We start from the raw sequence: 14808 nt of genomic DNA on the forward strand, positions 1-14808 counted from the left end.
TAAATGCTTCTTGTCTGAGAGTATTAAAAAGTCTTTAGACAGCTGCCAGCTATAGCTCAGAGAGCTATATGACTAAAGGGCTATTTCTGAAAGTCTTGGAGTCAGTTCATCTAACTGGACTTCACAGTGGACAATCCAAAAGGCTATTTATATTCAAAAACAATTTGGCAAGTGTTGTTCATCAACCAGTTTTCCAGACACGAAGACTCCACTTAATAATTTATTCTTGGATTTACTGCCCTTAAAATGAAGCTGAATGAAATTATTTGGATCCTCAGAAAAACAGGTCTGATAAGGCAATTCTGGATTAAATAGAAGTGATGAAGTTTTGCTGCCAGGTTATCTCAAGATCCAAAGTTAGGACAGAAATAAAGTTTAAAATATTAAGCATGTGTGGAAAATAAGTATCAGGAACCTGTATGAGAATTAGGACTTTATGGTAAAAATGGGATAGAATATTATTATTTTTTATAAATCCTTATTAAAAAGCATTTTAGGAAGGTGGAGTGGTGCCAACACAAACTAAAAATATATTTTATTCTTACCATTTGAGACTGGCTCCGTGGACAGCCATTGATATCTTCAACTTTTTCATTTGCTAAACAAAAACAGTGAGGGAAAAGCAAAAGTAAACAATGAGATAAAACTCCCCTTTCCAACCCCTGGTCAAAAAATAAAAAATTAAGAAAACTCAACCCCAAAAGCCTAAAAATCAAAACAGAAAAAAAAAACAAAAACCCAAACTGAAGAAAAGCAGAAAAGGCACAGCAATAAAATGCAGAGGGTTTTGTTGACAGAGAGCTCCTTTCTAAGCAAAGCTCAGTCGTACAGTAACAACACTCTTGTTAGCAGCAGTTGCTTCCATATGCCAAATCATGCAAAGGGGGAAGTGCGAAGGAGGTCGCTGCTAATTCTTCAGCCCCTGCAAAATAACTGCTGACATAAAATCTTCCACAATTGTCTTTGCAGGGTCAGGATACAGTTTCAAGGCATCCCAGAAAGTATGAGCCACTCCAACTAACAAAATGCACACATGGGAGACATATGGTTTAATGGAGCATTCATTTCTGACAATTCAAAGTGTGTAAGATACAGTTCTGGCCATTTAAAGTATGGTTAAACAGCAACTTCCAAACATGCTCACATAAACATATTTTTTAATTAAGACAAGGATGAACCACACAAATATCAGAGACATATGGACCCAGTCAAATTGTATTATTCAGGGTTCATCTTATTGTGAAATACATTCAACTTGAATTATATATTCCCCCATGCAAGGAGTCAGATCGCAGTGCTTCCCTCAGCCCTGGTCTTACCGATGATCTGAATGATTTCTGCTAGCAGAACTCCATCTGCAATGTCCTGTTGCAAATCCTTGATCAACCGCTTGTGGCCAGATTTTGCTAGGTAGTGGTTAGCCCAGTCAGTGTAAATCTGCAGAGCAGAGCGGGAGGGCAAGGGGAGGAAGGGGAAGAGAGGAAAAAAGACAATAAAAAGTCTTAAAACAAATGTTGGCTTACACAGCAGAACTATTCTGGAACACATTCCCATTTAAGAAGTCAGCACCAAGGGAAACAATTTTAATGTGTTTTTTGACTTTTTTTTTCCCCCTAACGGTCATGCCCCTCCCCCTGCCATCCTCTGTTTTATTTTAGCTTCAAATGATTCAGGCTGTTTCATGAGGGTTCAAACTTGCTGTGACCAAGCAAAATTCCCCTTATGACTGTAAAGGAAGCTCCTGCCATAAATCAATCGCATCTACCAAAATTCCACCTCCCACCACATTTCTACCTCCACGCATGCCCTGCCAATAACGTTCATACTCCGGGGCTGCCTAAGAGAAAGTGATAGAAGAGACATGTGCCTGTGTTGGAGTAAGGATTAATTAGGGTGTTGCTGGTGTTCTGTGGTTGCTGATGCCTCTGTAAGACTTTATGCAGTTAATCACTGTGTCCCACTGCCCAAGGACAGGTCGTTTGCCCCCTTGCCTACAGTTCAAAGTGCTCTAATGTGCAGAGAGGAGAGTGAGAGCACCAGATGCACAGTAGTCTTATCACTGGAATTATAGTATATATATTGTGGAAATATGCTGTGCCCTTTTTTTGCCTAAAGAGGAGGGAGGAATAGTGAGACTGAACAGCACCAAATACTTAGCAACAGGCAGCACAAAAATGACAGTTATCAACAAAAGGTTGAAGAGGACCAGCTGAATTACATCCTCCAAAATAAGGGAGGAGAGGGGCATGAAGAGAGAGGTTGAAGGCATTTCAAAAGATATGTATGTACATGAAGCATTTGGTAACACCTACAGCACACACAAGCAGAACCAGGTTTACCTAGGGTGGGAAAAAAGGGACACCTTCCCCTCTACACTGAAGGAAGAGTGCACCCCAAAAGCTTCTCACACCTTACTGGGGTGTCCCAGCAGGCAGAGGGAGCTCATAGAAGGGAGATTGGCAGGGGGTGTCACACAACAGGAGGGTATCTGTGGCCTTTGGCAGCCAGCCCTGGCTCCCTTTTGCAGAGTGTCTGTGACCTCTTTCCTCACTCCAGAAAACAGGAGTTGTACAGAACCTCCCAAATCTCCCACTGCTGTGAGATGGATCACTAAGAGAAAGCACATATGTATGATAGCTCCACCATGTGAGTAAATATAATAACTAAGAGTCTTTTTCTGCTGAGAATATTGTTTGAAAATGTGCTGAGAATATTGTTTGAAATTGTTGAAACTGCCGCTTTTTCATTAAAAAAACAAACAAACAAACAAATTTACTTTATAAACATCCTTTCATTTAACCTCATAGATACTTGGGAGAAGAAGGGGTCAGAACCCCATTTTGTGAAGAGAAAAAACAGACCAAAGCTATTAACTTGCTTTATTACTAATTTTTAAACTTATCTCATCAAGGAAATCTGTGGCAGAGCCAGGGTGGGAAAACAGATGCAATTCCCAGTCCAGAGCCTAATCCAGAGAACCATCATCTGCTTTCCACCCCACAAAAGTGTCACCACTTAAGTCCATGCTCACCTGCTAAGGACTCCTTTGCTACCTGAGTACCTTTGCCACAGATTTTCTCCTTCTTTGTTGAAATAATTTGTTTTGGTCTACTCTATTTCTTCCCATATTCTTGCAGGTAGATCACCAGCTGATTTGTCACAGCTTTCTTGACAGCTTTAGAAATTTAAATAAGTCCATGGAATTAAACTGTAGAAGTGGATTCAGCTCCCCCATAGTCAAAGTATGCTGCTGTTAAACGGGGCCCTTAATCTCCCTGCTACACCCAGAAGTCTCCTGTGTTTTCACAGACTGAAATCAGTGTTTTCACTGATTGATATTCTTTTTTGTCTTAAAACGTGGGGTTTTTTTAAAGCAATCTGTAGCTAAGAAAGTATTTCTTCAACTATATAATCATATGGAGTGAATGTGGGGTATCTATAAAGATTGCATGAACACATATTTAAAATAATATGAAACCATGATGATAAAAGACACATACCACACCCATCGCATCATATATTCCCTACTGCTTGTATTTCAACTTCAGTCATACTTTTAAAGTAATGTTTCAAAAATACTCTCTATTAATATAAGCAGAACTATTTTCTGTATTCCAATGAAAGTGATCCACTGGAACATACAAAATTTAATACCACTAGTATTATTTTAGGTTAGTTTCATATTACAAATAAAAATACCAGGCATTTCCTTTTTCATCTGTCACACCCTCACATAATCATGTGTATCAGTCCTAATTCTGACTACAATTTGAACTATCCTCCCACTAAGCACATAAGGAAATTTCAATATAGCAACTCCTTTGCAAGTGTCTCGTATTCAAGGAATGGACTCCACTGATCCATCCACTCCCTTCATAATTTTCTTTTTTCATTAATTTAAAAGTGATAAGCATAAAGAATGCTAACAGCATTTTGCAAGCAAAGGCTGATTATCCACACCATACCAAAATTTTTCTGATGGTCAGCATGTGATAGTCATGCAATGGTACAAAAACAGTACTGGGAGGAGCCAGTGTTAAAAGAGTTTTTTCACTTTAGATGTATTATAAAAAATTCAAGAAGGCAAAGATTTATTGATAGAGACAACATAGCAAACCAACATCCAGTTGGAAGTGGAATGTCATGTTTTATTTCCTCTCTTTCTGTAGGAAATACCACTTGCTTCTGTTCCCCTCCACCCTTCCCAATAGGATGCCTTTCTCATTCATCTCATTGTCCTGGGGACCCAACTGGTCAAGAGTCATGTAAAAAAATGAAAAGCATGTAGATAGACACATGAAATTATAGGAATGCCACTATAATATTTTTACATTAAATTATCTCATGTAAGTGTAATGAGAAATAGACACTCTCCCCTTCAGAGCTTTCAAGTATCATAAGTTTTATCTTTAAATCCTTGGGCAAATCTAAAGCTCCAGTGTGCTTCATCATTCACAATACTCAATTATCACGGTAGAAAACTCAGAACAAAAGATCAAAAATCAATAACTCCATGAAAGTCTGCTTTTTATGAGTACTCCCACTGGGTGCAGAGCAGCTCTGAGGAGGAGCTGTGCATACTCTTCCTCTTCTCAGAACTAGCAATAGATCATGCCATCTTGCATTAATAGTGCAGCAATGTTTCCCCTAAATCCTCTCATCTTAGATTTTTCTGTAATGAGGCTGTTTCAGAGAGAAACACAGACACGAGTGTTAGTTGTTGCAACACTTCCTCCCCTCTCCACTGCCCCAGTAACCCTGTGCTACAGCCACAGACTGGGCTGGGCTGCTGACTTACTCATTTCCTCCCCAAGGTTCCTGTCCTACCACCCTGCTCTACAGTCACGTCTGACCAGGGAGTGTTCACTCCAGTGTCAGGTCTGACAGCTGGCAGCACAAGGGACAGCCACTGTTATCTGACAGCTGGCAGCACAAGGGACAGCCACTGTTATCTGACAGCTGGGGACAGCCACTGGTATCTGCAGTGAGGAGCGCCCGTCTCAGCAGCACGACGACAGCACAGCCCTGATCCTGTGTTTGTGTGGTCCGAGCCCTGTGCCAAAGCCTGGTGATTTCACTGCTCGCACCAGGAATCAGGATCAGCAGGGCAATCCGAGCCCGGGCACAGGCTGCTCGTGCTAATGACGGCTTCCCCCAACATTCCTCAACTGCTCGTCACACTCCCCTTCAACGGAGTAGAGGAAATAAACCCTGATACCCAAATATAGTTATGAACTTCACCTCGATACTCCACAAGTAGCTACAAGGAGCATAGTCGAGCTGCTTGGCAGGATCCGTAATGAAGCAAAACACTTTGTAATTTCGTAGCTTAATGAAGTGAGAAAGAGAGAGGATCTCACAGGTTACTGCCTTTTCAGAAAATGTTTAATCATAAACCATGTAATATACATCAGGCAGTGATACAGATCATCCTCTTTACTACAGAAATGTTACCACCCACGATCAGTGCCAAGTGGGAAATGTCAGATGGGTTTCAGAAGTGCAGTCAGCCTAATGCAATAACAATGCATGATGCTGTGTCAGTGTCTTTCACCAGACCAGCTCAAGATGCTTTCCAGGCATGAATGAGATCACACCTTCTATTTGTAATTTCTATAGATGTGAGTAAACTGAGGCAAGGCGGCTGCTTTTTGATGTGGCTCACTCAAGGGCAAACAGCCGGGACTACATCCCAGATATTCTGAGTTGAAAATAATTTTTTTTTCTGTGAATTTTTATATCAGATACTTTTAGAAAAATACTTGGTGGGAAAATGCATGTTCAGGAATTTGGATCCTTCCATATTTACTTATTTATTTATTTATTTATTAAAAAAGGGTTTTTTTGGTTGTTTGTGACAGAATATAGAATCTCAGCTCTTGAAATGGTCTCCTGTTGCCATTGAGAAGATGGCTTTCCATATGCCTCTGTCACTCCCTTATGTGCCAATGCTGCTGCTTAGGGAACAGCAGTTGCTGCCAATTGAGGTACAATAAGATCATGACAGACTTCCATGCCATTTAGGAGCATACGTTAATTTCCAAAAATATTTAAATATTTTTCCACTAAATGAAAAAGATATGTGGAATGACCAGACAGAATCCAGTTCTCATCACTTGTCCTTTAAAATATTCTGTAGGAGACAATTGTATCCTCATTCATTAGCATGGCAGACTTGAAATGCTGTCCTCCAATGCTCACTATCATAAGCACCTTTGGAGGTGGGGAGGCTTTTTAAGAATTCTGTTTTCTGAAAGGAATCTGTAGGGAAAAGTAACCTTCATTAATGTTTATTTTGTGGCAAACAACAGTGGGACAAATGGATGGGAACTTTATTTAAAAAAAAAACGTTGCTAGCAGTATATCTGGGTTGCAATATTTCACAGCAGTACACAAAGCTACTTCTCAGCAGAGCAGGAGTCTGTCTTTTATTCTATGCTTGGATTATATCAATACATTTCATAATTCTTTTTTTTTTTTTTCCTTGATGAAAAATAGAGTAAAGGAAAATGAAACTATTAAATGGCCCCAGGATTAGAATTTTAACAGTGAGCCAATGTGGAAATATGGCACTGTTAACTTAATAGAAGGGTTATGTGACTTCTAGTGCAATGTTTTCACTCTACTTAAAATGTTGCCATTGGAAACAACTGATAGTTGATAGCACTTAGAGCTTTTCACCCGTGGACACTTTTTCAAATTCCCCTTGAAAAAGAAGAGATTGATGAGTTGTTTCTGTTGCTCTCCAGTATGTTACAAAATGGGCTGTAAATGATGTATATCTATTTCCTGGGAGGTTTTCCAGTGTGTGGCCTACCCTGGATACTGAATACCCAATAGAGCCTGCATAACAGTCCCAGAGTCCCTGTGAAGAGGATTTGCCAGAGGAAAGGGCATGACCACAACTTTATTTTGACTTAGCTATGCTTGTCTAATAAATTGTGGGTAGGAAAGCATGTGTTGGAGTGTCCCTAAAGCAGTTTGTATTTATAAAGAGAAGCTGGGCAACACACTGATTAGTGTTAGAGTAGGGTGAGGAAATCAGATTGCAGAGAGATGCCTTTCTCTTTCCCACTGCATGTACATTAAGGAAAACTCAACTGAAGGCAGGATCTGACCTTTTAAATATTTTCTTATGAAGGCTATGCCTCTGGGATGCAGAAGAATAATTTATTAGTTTCAGTCCTCCACTTCACATGTAAAAAGACCAACTTTGAAAACAATGGTTCACATTTAGACTACCATAAGAGACAGATCAACCATTCAATTTATGTCTTGATTTAATTGGGTACAGAAAATACTCTGCAATTCATTTGCTATAGAGTAAATCTAGGGTCTGGGGGTGGCACTTTCTGTAACATTAAGCAAATTACATGAGAAAGAAAAATATTTACACAATTAAAAATATATAGCCAGAAAATGAAACTAGAATGACTTAATTTATAGGCAAGATGGAAGCCAATGCACTTTATTTAACAAAATGAAATGAGTATTAAATGACATTCCACAAACCCTGTTTCTGAATCCCACTGAGCAAATGAGAACAATTATGAGTTAAGGAATAGAAACCACTTAGAGGGATACATGCCAATTAACCAAAATGTCAGAATCCCTGTAGTACAATTCTATTTTGTAAATAGCAGCATGTATCCATCAACACTACTCAGCAGTTTACAGATAAAAACACAATTAAACAAAACTCCACTAATCCCAGCTAAGAAAATTAGTAGAAAAAAAATACTCTTCAACAATCACTGGCAAGCCTTAGATGACTAACCCAACTTAAAGGAGGCTGTTTCATATTCCCAAGTTCCACTTGCAGTTTGTGATCAATTCACTGAAGTAACATTAGTACTGGCTTACTGTGTTCCCTTTCTACTCATTTCTTCCCAAACCCCAAGTCAGAATTAATTTAACACATATGTTTGAGGCCAATACTCACCAATGGCACAGGAGTAATACTTCTGATGCTTCTGTGCCAGATGGAAGGTAACAATATAAGCTCCTTTGAACATATATTTCTCTCTGTGTGTATTTGCCTGTAAGGTTCACTGAGTAATTTTTATTTGGCCCAGATAAAAATCCAACACTTTAGAGAATAAATTCACTTGTTCGTGCTTTGAAAAGATTCCTACTGATTTGCTTTACAGTTTAATCATATCGTTTTATTTACTGGCTTCAGTCTTGTGCAATAGCAATAAAATGCCACTGGAAGGAGCCAGATCTTCGCCCTGAAGCTGCAGGGACCCTGAACAGGCCGCTGCTTCTCTACAGGCTTGTGCTGTGGGGAAGTGGAATTTGTCAAGGGACCAACAGCACCACTGTTATTAACACTGGCCTCGAGCTTCCTGAATTATCAGGAGATATTAAGTGCCTATCAAATATTAGTAAGTTCCACCCACACAAAGCAATCCTCCAAAGCAGTCGACCTTGAGACTTTCTGTTATAAATATGCCATATATTTGTTCATACAACTTTGGAACTATTTCTTAGATATAGATATGGATATAGATGGATACACAGATATAAATGTGTGTTTATATATTTTTATATATAGACTTTAAAGTGCATTTCAGCATCCATTTAGCAAAAGTACAATAAAATACCTATTATTCAATGCAGCTTTTACATAAAATATTGATTTAAACTAATATCTCAGATAATTTTATTACAGTAAGGAAGACCAGGATTATCCAGTGGACATTGTGTTACACTCAGAGACACCACAAAGTAGGGGTCAACATTTTAGTTCAGATAAACAGTGTGATTCTAAAGGCACTGTCCTATCACTGAGGCTTTCTTAAAAATCTCATTCACATAAGAAAAAAAGAGATGTGCTTTAAGAAAGTCATGCTTCCAGTTTTCTTGGTGTCCAGGATAACAGAGACCCAATTAGTGTGAATCTCAGGTCTCATATAAGTCTTGTCACTGCCAAGATAAGTTTCATGACCAGTCCTGCATTCACTTTACTAAAGAAACCCACAGTAAGCAGAGTTAAGTTTCCTGTAAAGGGAAAAATTAACTAAATTTGAACAGGTTTCCTTTCTGGCTCACCAGTATAACACTACAGATGAATGGACAAGACTTCTACAATATGAGTAGAAAGCATGAAATAATTTTGAGAACAAAAACATTATTGCTTTGTTGGGTCTTTTTTTGTTCACAAGCAAAAAGTCACTCTTGCTATCAAACAGATCATTTCTGGGTGAACACCTGCCTCTGCAAATCAGCAATGGGGCTCCTCACATGCAGCTGAGAAGATTCCACTGTGAAACTACTCCAGATTTTCCATCAAAGCTCATTTTAAGGATTTATAACTTGGACAGGGTGATTCTTTCCACACTGCAATTTGGCATTAAAGAACTTGGCTCAGGGATCAAAATAACCCTCTTTGCCAGCACTTCTTTTTAAGTGTGGAAAGGCAAATTTCTGATATATAAAAATACAAAAATAATAAGACATACATCTCTTCCCTTCTTGTGAGAAAAAAAGTAGCAAAAGGCCATAACTAACTTTAAATATAGTCTTCAGCACTTTTTGAGGCTTAGATAGCTGATTTAAATTGTCTTGTTTCCTCTCATGTGGAAGAATACTTTGACAAATCACACTAAACAAAATACACTGCTTTCTGAGCTACATATTTTATAACAAGATATCCCAACTCCTGAGTAATTTTTCTCTGTGCTTTGATGTTTAAAAGTTGTTTTTCACCAACTGTATGATTTTAATGTCAATAATGGTGTTGCGCATATTCAGAACACCACTGAGGTACTCTAGGCAACACAATAATATTGAGTAAGCTAATGATTTCAAGTGTTGTGATCTGAGACTCTTACTGTCATTAATCTCTGCTGGAACAGGCCTTGGTGGTGAATGTGAGAGTTGTAATGGTCGTGTGGGCAACTGCTTTGCCTTTTGCTACCTACCTGAAGCTTAGGAAAATGAAATTATGCTTACACAGATGACAGCCTATACTTACACCCCTTCAGCTCAAGAAATGCAGTGTTTCAAGGACCTGAAAGACTAAAAATGCATTATACATTGGAATACCACTTCAGGACACTTCCTTTTATTCCTTTAATCAACATTGAAAGCACTGCCCATAACAAATACCTACCCATTCTGTTTATAATAATACTTAAATTTACAATTCTTCAGGGCAATTATTTTTATGTATGAAATAAATTCTGTCAGTTAATATTCTTAAACAATGAAGAGAAGAAAATAATCTTATCATAGTTAAGACAACAGGAGATTTTTCATCTCAAATGGTAATCAATCTTCTAATCTTTCTCATTTCTTAATAAAAGATGTGTCTCATGTACACCTTCTGTAACACAGCCAGATTTGGAAAGATCCTACAATGGAAAGAAAAAGGTTCTAAATTCCTACTAAAAATGCCCTTAAAACCCTTACTTTCTATCATAGAAGGAGCCTAAATACCTCTAGTGATTGCTTCGGCCACAGATCACATGAGAAGAGGCAGTGTCTCACAGAGGAAGGACCTTAGGACATGGAGGTTTTCATTCACAGTTCAATCTGCAGTCCCCCAGGCATACATTTTACCGGATTTTGATTCTCCTACACCCCTCTATAGGACCACAGCACCACCCAAAATAGCCCCAAAGATATATGATCCATGACTCAAAATTTTTTCACCCATGATTTACCTCTGAAGACAACAAAACTCCCTTCTTTTATGAGACAAAATGTGCTTTAGTGTTTGAGGCTTGTTCTCTGGGTCGTCATGACTGCCCGTACTCAGGGCTCACTTCCTCAGGGGACTGCTTTCCACATCTGCAGCTTCTCATTCACTGTCCTATATTTTCTTTCAGAATACACATTCTGGTGATACCATGTCTCTTGGATGACAGACTAGAAATGAAGGACAAGGATTGACTAACTCACTTTAAAGGGCCACTGCCTGTAAATTTAATTAAATCCATATCTTCCACCTCCCACACAATCGCCCCTTGGGACTAAAGGCTTCTGTAAAGGATTAGGAAGGGGATACTCTCATTGCAGCCACATCACTACAGAGAAAATAATTCAAGGTTTGGGAAGTTGTGAGCAGGAAGCAGATGAGGAAGAAAGGGACTCACTGAAAACACAAACAAATAACTCTGCTGGCTAGAGATTATAGCTTTTATTTTAGACAGAGGTGATTGTGCTCCAACCATTCATTCCAAGAGCCTTTTTGTATTTTGTCCTACTAATCTAAGTAAGAAGCAGAAATGATCCAGTAAAAGAAGCATCATGTCTCCTCTCAAATGAGTCCCTAATGCAGTTGCCTACCACCTTGTGTCCCATCCCACATCAGGCTCAATTGTTTTCTTGGACTATGGTGCTGCACAGAACTAATGGTACCAGTAGCTCGCTCCTCAGGTAGCTCTCAGAAGGCTGGCACTCCAGGACAGCCCACACAGCTGTTCAATCATTCACAAGGATATGGACTATTACTTTGGGGACCTCTGTTTGACACATGCTAGTTTTTTTTTTTTTTTTTTTTTTTTTTTTTTTTTTTTTTTTTGGTTTGGTTTGGTTTGGTTTTGTTTAAAGGAAATACTTATTGCTCATGAATAATAAATATTTCATCCTGAAACGCTGGCAAGGGTTATTTTTTCCCCAGCTCTAAATTTTGGTAAAGTAGGCAGGTGCTTATTTCACCTGCCCTTTAAATAAACCTTGCTGGCAAGGTACTTGACTTAGTGAATCCAACACAGCTTCTGAGCATTCTCAGAGGTACAATTTCATGTCTGTACAGATCCTTAATGTAAAAACCTGGAATGGCTATGGACGGAACATGAGCACTGCCAAAATTGACAGCTGCTGAGTGGGAGTTCTGAGGATGAGAATGATGGATATAGACACCTAAAATGCAAGTGAAATAGGTCATAGGAACATAAATTCTTTGTGGGAGGAGGAAAGATCATATTTCAGGAATTACTGTACAAAGGATATCCTTTGTAAAAAGTCCAACCATTTCCTACATTATTTAGTGCATAAGTATGGAATAGAATAGTCTTTAAAACAAGTTTTTCCTTAAATTCTTATAGTTGCTTTTGAAGGTCTCTGATAACAGAGGATTAAGGTTTTTTAATAGTACTTACTAATAAAAATAACTCTCTTTTATATGTCTGATATCAAGATATCTCTGATATCTTGAACACCTCTCATTTTGATGTAAATGCAAGGACAAATGCTTTGGAAGAACTTCCTGAGAACATAAAGAACCCTAATGCTTTTTTATCTAAGAATTTTTACATTTGGAAAGTTGAAGTTCAAGTGGAAAGTGAAGTTTGAAATTTTATGGAACTGGTATATCACTCACGTTGTTCAGTCCCACAGAGAGGCTTCTCAAACATTGCACCAGATGGCTTTGTTCTCACCTTCCCTGGACAGTTTAGTGCTACTTCACTATCAGGAATAAAATCCAATACTTACACCAGTGCTTCATTTTATGTTACTGTCATTATCTCATTACAGGTTATAATGGTATTGGCATTATCTGCCTAATAATTATTCTTGAGTAACAGCAGTAAAACTCTTTTAGAGTCTCAAGCTCTGATCTGAAGTCTGCTGAACTACTTAAGTTTTATCTGTGTCTCTTTGACCGAAAAAAGATGTTCCATACATTAAAGAAGAATGAAAGTGGGCAAATGGATTCTCTAGTCTGTGGTTTTACAGGAAAAAAATCCCATCTCAGCTAGATAGATTAAATGTGCCTCACCATAATTTATATAAATAATATAATATTTATATATACATATATATATGTATTGTGTACATGAATTTACTGTATTCCTTCAACTTCTAATCCACAGAAGCATTCTCTTATAAGTAACTGTTTATGCCACAGTTCCAAAATAGGTGACTTTGTTACATGTCAAACAAGCTTGGAAGATTTGAATCCTCAGGGAACACTCTAAAATAAAAATACTGCAGTAAAAGATGTATTTTAGCATACAAATGATAAAGTGTCTTGTATTTTAAGCCATTAAAAAATACTATATCCCAAAAATGCCATTTAAATTTCCCACAGTGATATTCAGTGGTACAACACATTTCTGTAAATAATTATCTTAAGAACAATGTATTTCAATTAATTGTGTTAGCACACTCCAAATTCCAATCACACAACAGGCACAGTGATACAGAGGGCACAAGACAATTCTGCATAATCAGCTTTGAAATTATGCTCAACCAACAAACTGCTCACAGAGTAGGGAAAGCATCTGAACATACCTGACATGAAACAAAGGTCATTTAAAAACAATAGCATGCACGTGCATATTTTCCATTCTTTGCAAAACAAAATTTACAAGTTTATTGGGCATTCCAGTTTACATGAGAGGCTCACCCTTGTCATTCAGCAATAACTAGGTAATTTATTTTTTTTTTAAAAAAAGCACAAAAATCATAAAACCTACGGCGTTCCTTTGTACAGATGGACCCCAGAGACACAGGAAGAAAGCCAAGAATTGAGAAAATTTCTTAAATCCACAGGTAGATAGTATGGTTATCATCTAATTGTTTTAGCTATATATATTTCACTCATTGAATATACACTACACAAACAGAGTTGACAAAGAATCTAACAACTAAATGAACAGCAAAGGCATGTGAAGAGAGGCAACAAAAATTAGGGAAGGCATGATGTTGAAGCACAACCTGTTGAGTTGTGCAAATCCTCTTGATGCCCTTCATGGGAATGGGTAGTGCAAACACCTCAGGGAACCTGTGGCATGCTCAGTTTCTAACACAGTTTTCTCAACTGACTTTGGCACAAGTGAACCTTTTTTGTGGACAGCTGTCAGAATCAAAATTTGCAGGGAAACCCAAACACTTCTAAACAAACTTCATGTATTTATTCGCTTGAAATCAGGAGGCAGAACAAAGGCTTAAAACAACAAACAGGGGCACTTTTTTCCCTCATTGCCTGCTTTCAATGTTCTTTGAAAGCATTTATAAAGTCACTTTAGTCTGTTCTCTGTTCCTGGCTGGAAGGAGCTGGCATTTTTTCTTCTGTCACTGTGGCTGTGGAGTTTATAGAGAGCCATGACAAACACAACATGGCCTAGTCCATTCCAAAGCTGCCCATGGGCCCCTTGAAGCAGAAATGCTCTCTTAAACACTGATGCAGTTCATGTGGATCCAGGAGACACAGGGCCTCTGTACCCACCTTTCCTGTGTAAGCTGAATGAAAGTGCTCTGCTCCTTTAAAACAGCAACCTTTTAAAAGTAGTGTTTAACCTATTTTTGTCTTTCTGTACCTACAAGCTCTTACTGATGCTTCTGCTTTCTAGCACCATCATTTTTAAGACTCAAGATGTCCCTTAATCTTACTCTCTACACTCATCTTTGGAAAGAGTAAATTTCTCTCAGCCTGAAGAGGGCAAAGACAGAAAATATTTCTATATAATTACTTCTCCTCTTTTTGCATGAAAGATCATTTTTGCCATCATTTCTTGTTATATTCTTGACAGATCTCGTATATGGTTCTATCTTGAATCCAGAACTTGAGTGGCTGTCAAAATCTTTGATGGCCTCAAAACATTTTCCTGCAGAACTGTTTTGTATTCTGTATAGCAATGTAAACTGACTAACAGTAAGCATTTTTTTCAACTACTTTTCACAGACGCCTTAAAAACAGCCCGCTGATTCATGCAGGTCTGCTACATGATGCGTTGTAAATCTTAAAACAAGGAGAGAATATTTCATATGACATCAAAGATTGAGAACTAAGGAGGAAAACAATTAGGAAAAAATATATCCTTTCATAAAATATTCTTATACCATATTTTTCAT

At 38.1% G+C, this 14808-nt stretch overlaps 1 protein-coding gene across 2 annotated transcripts in view; it reads right to left on the reverse strand.

Moving 5' to 3' along the window:
- Nucleotides 1-14808, reverse strand: part of NAV3 (neuron navigator 3) — a gene marked incomplete at its 5' end in the record, with an annotated part of 250369 nt that overhangs the window by 179326 nt on the left and 56235 nt on the right. For both annotated transcript variants that reach the window (XM_083859059.1, XM_083859058.1), the window contains 2 exons: nucleotides 546-598; nucleotides 1320-1437. In XM_083859059.1, coding sequence (XP_083715185.1) covers nucleotides 546-598; nucleotides 1320-1437 — 171 coding nt within the window. The remainder of the gene's footprint in view (nucleotides 1-545; nucleotides 599-1319; nucleotides 1438-14808) is intronic.

Source organism: Zosterops lateralis (assembly GCF_965231275.1).
Source record: "Zosterops lateralis genome assembly, chromosome: 4".
Taxonomy (NCBI): Eukaryota; Metazoa; Chordata; class Aves; order Passeriformes; family Zosteropidae; genus Zosterops; species Zosterops lateralis.